The following is a 9,599-nucleotide window of genomic DNA, read 5'->3' on the forward strand; positions in this document are numbered from 1 at the left end:
ACAGGATCGCATATACTGTGATAAACGTGTCCGATATGTGTTAAATAGTACAAAACCAAGGCCCAGGATTTCCAGTCCATCACCTTTATTCACCTGACAATACAATATTATGAAGTATTGCTTCTTAATCGAAAGCTAATAAATATACTGGAATTCATTTTAAAACTGTTTCTAACAGAATGATAATTTTCATTCGGCCCCCGCTTTTCTATGCAAAAATTAGCTGTTAAAAGTCGTAATGTCTAACTTGATTAGGTTAGTAAACCAATTTCAAAGCTGATTGTTCATACACATTTAAGCGAATTTTCACATTATGTGGAGCTTAGACACTTAGAAATCAACACTTTTGAAAACTTTTCACAACATATGCATGGAAAAAATCACCCTTATCCTAATTGTTCATTTTTTTCTTTTTCAGAGAGTTTTGTTTTGATGACATATGCGTTTCAACATACCTCATTGTAAAAGACAAGTCTATCTTATTGACAAAATATTATCATTGGTTACGTTAGCTTAATCATATCCACTAATTAAAAAGAGTAAAAAATGATTTAAGTTAGTTTGTTCATTATTAAATCTAAAATAAAATCAGCGTAAAACTATCTAATAATTATTTTACTAAATTGAACAGTCTTTTACACCACAAGACGACATCAGTTGTTTATTAACAAGTTAAATATAATGAATTATTCCAGTAAGAAGTGCCCATAGGTACTCATCAAATTATTTTTTATCGACCAGGCTATTCAAAATCAAATCCATCAAGAGGGGATAGAGTTTGCAATGATAGATTTTCAAGGTAAAACTAAACCCACATCTCACAGTTTAATTTTAATCAAACAAATTAATATACATGAAACTTAGTTGTAACTATATATTGAAACTTCATTTTAGTTTTTTGTTCATTAAGTCGAGTACGTTTTTCTTAAACAGTTTACTGTGTAGTTTGTTTAATAAGATTATAAAATTGATGTCAAAATTGAAATCGATTATTTTAGATGGCTGTTTCAACGTAGATTGACAGTTCTTATCACCATGAACTCAAGACCCTACATACAACCAAATTCAAGTTCTTCTATTCTCGTGGAGAGCACAAAACTATCAGACATCTCAATAGAGATCTCATCATTCATTTCTCGAAGTTCAGTTGATTCGCAGTATGATACAACGATTATTTTATTTTATCATCAAATTTTTAACTCGAAATTAAGTCATTGGGATTTATCAGTTTTAAACACATGACTACTGTTTGCTTGAATGATACTTGATAAAGTACTTAGAACGAAAGCAGATTTAGTCATAAAGTCATTAAGTTTTTTCTTTCCAATGTCGGAGCAACTGTACATAACCAACTCCTCTCATTTAACTGGTATGAATTAAACCATTTATTTCAACTATTCATTTTATTCATAAATTTCAAAAATGTATTTTATTATAATTTGTATGAGCAAATAGTAGAGAAATTTAATTCTATTTTAATTACCTGTATAAAATTGTAGTGATACAAAGCTGAATATAACTGTATTTGTGAACGATTAACAAGATTACTGAAATCTCTATTCAATTGTTCTATATTATTCACATCATTAATAGTAGTATTCATAGTCTTCTGTTCCTTTAATCGTTTCATTATTTGATTTTGTCCAAATATAATAAAAGGTAAAATACCTGGTGCCCAATGTTTCCTAATTAAATTTTATAAAATAAATTTTGACAAAAATGTGTCTGATGTTACAAACTTAAAATATAACAATCCTTAAGTAAAGTATTCATACTGCTCACCATCGTATACGATACAACCGGATATCTTAGCAATTTAAGGTAGAAATGATCACTGTACTGTGTTTTATATAACAGCAAAGACATATCATCTTATTACTGCTAAATAATATTTTCCTGATATCCTTATTTCATAATTAAGCCATTCTGTTTATTCGATCAATTTCATTTTGATACAATCGCTCTTACATTATAAAGTAGTATAAAACGAAAGCTCGTAATTTTCAATCTACTATGAAAACAATCTTTCAAATAGATTTAAGTTTATTGTTTATAATGTTCTATATTCAGGTTATTAATCCTTAAATTCTTCATTTTCAAAATTGTTTTTGTGTATCTTTACCTATTAGTATATATTAGATTTCTTTCTTTGCTTCGTCAAAAACAGGATACTTTATTATTATTATTATTTAACTCTAAGTAATCAAACTCTTTACTAAATTTATCTAAAAAAGAAAAAAACGATTTTCTTTAAAAATTCTTATAAACAACTTTTCTTTGAAAAAAAACAACATAAGTAACAATAATAGAGTTAAGAAAGGAAGTGTGTTTTTTTCTTTTTTTTCGAAAAAAAACCAATACTGTAGTGTAAACAATTTCATTTTGTTTTCACTCTAGTTTTTTTTTCTTTTTTCATGCTTCAATTGTTTAAAAGCCACAATGTATTAAGATAACATTTTTTGTTTCCAAGTTGATACTTTATTATAAAAAGAATAAAGAAAGTTGTGAAAGGATTCAATTGCATAGACCTATTTCATTGCTTTGAACAATCCTAATCGAACTGTTTATTATTTGCTTTTGTGGCATATTTTTTACAAACACCCCTCAAAGTGAATAATTGAGATACTATCTATTTTCTAGTTAGGGACATTATTTTTTTTAAAATTTAATATACATTGATCATAAAATCTTAAACATAATGATGCATTGAGTTCAAGATTCTGATCATTATTATGGTAGGTTTATTTATTGTCAGTTGTCAAACTTTATTTTTGTTTAAAAATGACAAGAAAACTAAACATTGTATAAAACAACTTGGATTACTTTACAGATATTATAATCTTACTAGATACTTTTCTCTATGATTTGACATTCTATCTATAACGTTCAGTGAAATGAAATGAAATGCTCAGACAACATATTGCCTACCTGATCGGACGATAATCTACAGGATAATATTCATATATTCATGGCGTATAAATAATTTCCTTACAAGTCCCCTTCCATGTAGTTTTATGTATACATAAAAGGTTTACCTAGATTAATGACAAAGCTTTATTTAACCAATATATATTCCACAGAGACTATTTAACAAATTGTTTCATTTTCAACTTATGTAAATATATTATTAAACATTCCCTTTGTGAAAATTAGAACAACATATAAGTGAACAATATTGTTTTCAATTAAATCGCCATCAGGCATTACTCTAGTAAAAATGAATAGTTATGTGTGTCTGTGAAAATAATTAAACCAGTTTAGGCAATTTATCTGTCAATAAAATGTATGAATGAATACAAAATCATACATAATAGGTAAATAGTACGACTTGATAGTAAGAAGACAGGTGTACTCGTATTGGTAAGAATAATAAAATAATAAATTTTCTAGTCAATATTTCAATAACAGGAAGTAGGTCAAAGTTTCAAAATTTGAAATATGAAAGTTACGTACTAAGGTGTGTGTAAATAATCCGTTAGTGACAGATGTAAACAGGAAGAAGTGAAGAACGACAAGCAATTACAGGATGTGAACAAATTAGCGAAATGGTTTATCATTCCGATAAGGAAGGTAAGAAGGATTCATAAATTTCTTCTGGACACATAAACTAGGGTTATTGGTTCGGATCCCTATAGCTTCCGCCATATGTCGGAGGCAAGGCTGAACCCCATTGGGAAACAGCAAACGTATATGATAGATCACTTGAAATAATTTGATTTTATCTACTATATGACTACTGTCGATCAGGAGTCGGAAGATCTTTGTTTGGCCCTTTACAAACCGATTTGGAAAATGTTCACCTATTTGTTAGTTAAGCTGCCCGGTAGTACCCCCACTACAGCTATCGCTGAAGGAACAGATGAATATGTAGATGCAAATAGAAGAGACCAACTCGGATAAACTATCTTTTGTTTTACTAAACAATACTAGTCTACTAACAAATGCTGGTCCTGGATTAGTTGCGTGAATTTTCCTGTTAATTGACTTCGCTAATCTACCCAATTGTACTCTTCTTCAAACATTTTATTGACAGATAAATTGCTTTAACTGGTTTAAATATTTTCATATAGACATTTTTATATTCATTTGTATTTGAGCGAAGCCTGATGACGATTTAATTAAAAACAATACCGTTCGCTAATATGTATCATTCTACTGATTTCAATATATCATAAATCTAACTAGCTTAATCAATAATACAATCATAAATTTAAGGCCAACGTTGTTTATGTTATATCATAGTGAAGATCAAGATACGGGTAACTTCTGAGATCTATTAATGGACTAATGTTTTATAAATATTCTTATTGTATAACTATTGAGTAATTAAATCGTGTATATCTATATTTATCTTATTATAAGCTTCATTTTGACCTAGAAATTATTATCATGCGATTTACTGTTCCGAAATTATGTTCAGTTTGTTGATTGCCGTATCTCACGTTCACAGACACATTTTGGTTTGATATTGTACAAATGTTACAACCTATTTTATGATGTGATGCGGTCTGTTTGGCTGGTATATGAACCAAGTATGCTTGAAATAAATGATATGCATAGCAGAAGCAATTATCAGTGTTCTGGACTCAATTGGAAGGGTTAGGCCGACAAAGGACCAATAAGGACGCTAGGCTGCTCATACCAGTTGAACATCATAGGTCTGACACAGTGCTAAGATTGGATAGTTCGTATTTCAATTGGTGAATAAATCACGTAATAAAAAGCCGGGCATAAATTCCCAACAGTTTAGTATCAATAAGATCTAAAAAAAAGAGATTTTGTACACACTACATAATTATTTGATCAACATTGATGAAATGTTATATTTGCATAAGTATATTCAAACGTAAATTAAACAATTTTAATAGTTGAGATCAATAATCGATTGAATCTAGATCACTATGGAGAATCTGGAAGCACTTTCGTTACTATATAATTTCAGAATTCGAAAACAAGTCGTCTATATAGTTACTGAAGTATTGAATAAATTGATCAGAAATAACTAAGTTCATATTTGAACAAACAAAACATTCAGATTATTTTACTTCTTTTCATTATGTTAAAAATAATTATTACTTACCCCAATGTACCTACTGCTTTTAGCCCTAAATAAATTAAACATTCCCACTTAGATGCACGACATATTATTTCTAATGTTTTCAATATAAAACAATGTAACCAATTCCAATCTACATTAAATTGATTATTTATCATTTCTGATTGCCAAAACTTCACCGATTGTTTATTTAACCAATCCATCTAAAAATAATTTTTTTTTGGAAATCCATAATATAAACTATTTTAAACAAAATGTAAAACAATCTTTATTCTTTTACAATATTATTAAACTAGTACATATTTCTTAAATAAAGCAAAAAACAAACCGGTCATATTGAAATGGAGCATATGTTCAATGAATTGTAATAACTTATATTAGAAGAAAATAAATATGCTTTTAAAGTTATCTTCCCCTTCATTAATTCAACTTCATAAAACTTTAATAAAAATAAATCAGTGATTGAATTTCCCCTTTTTTTTCATAAAAATTATTTCTTAAACTTTATTTTTTTCTTTACTTTCCCCCCAATAAAAATTTAAAATACTAAATCTAATTGACAATATTTTATAAATAGTTTGTAAATGTAGCTTTCACTTATTCATAAAAAGGGAAGTAAATTAAGGATTTTTTCAGAAGTGGGTTTCGTGGAGATTTTATTAATTTTATATAGTTGAGATCATGAATCAATTGAAGCTAGACCATCATGGAAAACCTGGAAGCACTGGACGGCCGTTTCGTCCTATTGTAGTGCGCATCCACGATTTCAAATTAATTATTAAGAACACGCAGTAAAACCATATTGTATGGAATGTTCATATATACAATATAATAAAAGGTTAATTATTCTATATGAAATATGAGGTTTCATTTTAACATTATGATAAGACTTTTGACTGTTCTTTTATATGAATATCAATTTATAGAGATAAAGGTTTAGAATTAATAAAGTTAGACATTAACACCGTTGGATGCCGGCTTAGTGGTCTATCGGTTAAGTGCTCGCACGCGAGACTGGTAGGTACTGGTTTCGAATCTCGCGAGGCGGTTTCGTGGGTGCACACTGCTGAGGAGTCCCACAATAGGACTAAACGGCTGTCTAGTGCTTCCAGGTTTTTCATGATGGTCTAGCTTCAATTAACTCATGATTTCAAGTTTATGTCAAGTCACTAATAGTTGAAATTCTTTTTTTAATTTCATGATTTAATGTAACTACCAAGTTAAACAACAGAATAAATAACAAACAAATTGAAGTTCTATAAACTAATCATATGTTTATGCTTAGAAACCAAGTTTATTTAAACTTAATTGATAAAATGTTCAATAAGTGATCACAAAGTATCGATTAATATCATATTTGTCTTGTTTATAATGTTGTCTAGTGTGTCACTGGGAAAATAAGCAGTTTTCCGGATTGCAGATATATTTTATCTGTTAATATGAAACTTAGTTTTATAGCTTTCTAGTGATTCGTTTCAGTCAGTTAATATCAAATATGATAAACGTTAATATAGTGTTTCACTGGATGACGATAGTATTGTAACATAAATGATTATATTTGATCAATACCAAAGGCTCCAAAAACATGGTTACTTCTTAAATATGAACCAATATGCATCATTTTCTTCGTCACACAATATCTCTTCGAAGGTCTTTTTTAGTCTAAGTAATTATTTAGTAACGTCTTGAACTGTGAAACTCAGGTATCATTTGGATTCTTATCAGGAAAATCAGTTCTTTCGACATTGTGGATACGCTCAGATAATAAATATCAATCAGCACTCAACATGGATTCATGATTTCATGACGATCCAATAAAACAGTAATAAAAGATATTTTAATATTCCTCCTTCATAAACAATTACTTTTAATCTTCATAAACTTATGCGGAAACCAATATTCAATTCGCCTCTAGATTTCTGGTTTGTTTATTAAAACTTCACCAGAATAGAAAATCACTATTCAATGAAGTACAAGTTAGGACATATATTTAGTAATGAGTGTGGTTCGTAAAAGTTATTAAGGATGTGTAAATAATTCAAATGTTGCGTATATTAATGTTTTTACATCATTATGAATTCGTTATATTTACCGAATTCGATTAATATTCTACCCCTATTTATGCAAAGAGACACTTATTCCTACTACATTAAACTAGAAATGTTTGGATAAAGTTTGACATTTTAACGATAATTCCATATTATCAAAGACCAACTATTGTGTATGAGCATACATTTGGCAGATCACTTGTCATTTTAATCAATCAATAAAAATGAAACTCGTTTTTTTAAAAATCGAGTGTACCGCTTCTTGTGTAAAAGTCATTATCGATATTATATATATATATATATATATATATATATATATATATATATATATATATATATAATGGGTCACAGTATTTGGTAGAACACTACGCTTGCGTGATACAACCAGTTTTAGTATGTTTTATGACAACTTGAATTTTATACAGAACCCAGAAGAAAATAAATAAACTAGTGGTGTTGAAAATAAAACTTTACGTTTTTCTGTGTACTTCTTGTATAAAACTCGATATCGGCAAATCAAACTATTCGTTTTTAAGTTTAAGACATGAAGAAATGGATTACCATATTGTTTATCATAATGATTTTAAAGAGATTCATAAATGTTTACTATTAAAAGTTGGTACTACTAAATTTGTAATAAAAATTATGGTACTTCCATTCCCTTTGGTAACATTATGTAATCATTGCCTTCTAGGTATGAATAATGTTACTCTCTGAACTGCACTCATATGTGTTTACTAAATAATCGTATCTTGTAGAGTAAACTATTCTAATCCTATTCACAGCTTAATTTCTAAATCCATCGGTAGAGACATACCTTTTTGTTTTCCAAAAGCAACTTGATTTTGAATGATAAGACAATTTCGAGCAGTCGTTTTATCCAGAATCTGACTCCCTACTGTTAGTAACTTGACAAAATTATAAGCCTGAACATTTATTGAAGCTTGAAAGACATATGAATCCTTATTTTAAACATAATCAGGATGAACATTATGACCCACCTAAAATTTTCTCACTTCAGCTTATGCTTATTATTTTGCTTTGTTTACCACATATCAAATGTTAACGTCTATATACACCCCATTCACTCATCTTTGTTACATGAACAAATCTAGAAATCTAAGATGGTTTAGACTGTTAGATCTGTAGGTTGAGTACTTACTGTCACTTACTGAACGTTTTTTCATAACTGAATATCAATTAAAATAAATTGTGAATTAAATTTTTTGCCTGTCAACTAAATATATAACTTTTGTATGAGATAGTGGAACATGTAAGCAATGAAGTCGAATATTGTTTTATACTTTGGAAAAGTTTGTGCAAGTATAATTTACCAATGCTTATTTTTAGCCTAGGATCTATGTAATAAAATAATTTACCTTGACAAACACATGCAATGATAATATTGCACAAAATAAGAAATAATGGGTTTTTGACATGGAATATTATAACTTACATCACATCTGGGTTTTGTTACTGTGTTTTCATCTTGATTCAGTGAAACTTCAACTAAATCTAAAATATTATCAGCAGACATAAACCAACAAGACCATCCAATGTTGGCTAATGCTCTACGATTTGTATATTGCTTTAAATAATTCATAATTTCCGAAACTGAGTTATTATGCACTTGCGTTTGGATTGGGTATTTCTCTCCATCTGTATTAATTCCTTTACGTGAATTTTTGTTAGTTATTTTGATGTTCGCTTCTACTTTTACATCTGTTTCTCTACGTATTTTCGCTTCATTGCACCATACTAATAGTCTACACAATAATGAACTTAATAATGATGTTGCATTCCAACAGAATTTTGCAGCATCATACACTTTCGGCCAACATTTTGCTCGATACCCAAGATTTGTTGATCTTTTTATAAAATCAAAGATATTTTTAATGTTGTCTGGTAACTTTAGAATAAATTGCGTGTCAATAAAATCTGAAAATGATTAAATGAACAATAACTTTATAAAGCAAATCATTTAGATGGTATTTCATATAATAACTAAAAATCTGCAATCATTTATACATTGTCAAGTTATTTGAGTATTGTGGTCATTTTTAATACAATCGACTCTCTATTAATAATTCATATAATCATCAAGTCTAAATTATTTGACAAATTAAATATACGTCTAGATTCATATTTAGTTGTAATGGTAACAGTAATTAAATATACATTTATCTTCTTTAAATTCAATTAGTATTGTTTGTTTGAATCTTCCCATTGATGTTTAGGACTGTAACTGGTCAGCCTCTAATTGACGTATGTGCATACTGTGCGTATTGCCTCGATATAGCCTTAATTCACAAGCATTATAAGCGAAGATGGATAGTGGATAGCAGTGGAATCCAGGACGCGAGTTTCGTCCTATTTGGGACTCGTCAGCTGGATGTACCTGCATCTCAGAGTTGATGTTCACTCTGGGACTCGAACCCAGTACCTTTCGCTTCAAACGCCATCGCGTTATCCACTCAGCTACTGAGTCCTGATAG

General features: G+C 29.0%; 2 protein-coding genes across 2 annotated transcripts in view; both read right to left on the reverse strand.

Moving 5' to 3' along the window:
- The window catches only part of Smp_125990 (hypothetical protein), a gene marked incomplete at both ends in the record, with an annotated part of 98,659 nt that overhangs the window by 40,809 nt on the left and 48,251 nt on the right, over nucleotides 1-9,599 (reverse strand). The window contains 3 exons of the mRNA XM_018794015.1: nucleotides 1,484-1,668; nucleotides 7,922-8,030; nucleotides 8,561-9,042. Of these exons, the coding sequence (XP_018648470.1) occupies nucleotides 1,484-1,668; nucleotides 7,922-8,030; nucleotides 8,561-9,042 (776 nt within the window). The remainder of the gene's footprint in view (nucleotides 1-1,483; nucleotides 1,669-7,921; nucleotides 8,031-8,560; nucleotides 9,043-9,599) is intronic.
- On the reverse strand, nucleotides 5,077-5,259 carry Smp_192200 (hypothetical protein; the record flags this gene model as incomplete). The annotated part of the gene is made up of 1 exon (XM_018794016.1): nucleotides 5,077-5,259. One exon carries the CDS (start codon nucleotides 5,257-5,259, stop codon nucleotides 5,077-5,079), a length of 183 nt encoding a protein of 60 aa, XP_018648471.1.

The sequence above is a fragment of the Schistosoma mansoni genome, chromosome 1 (assembly GCF_000237925.1).
Source record: "Schistosoma mansoni strain Puerto Rico chromosome 1, complete genome".
In the NCBI taxonomy this organism is placed as follows: Eukaryota; Metazoa; Platyhelminthes; class Trematoda; order Strigeidida; family Schistosomatidae; genus Schistosoma; species Schistosoma mansoni.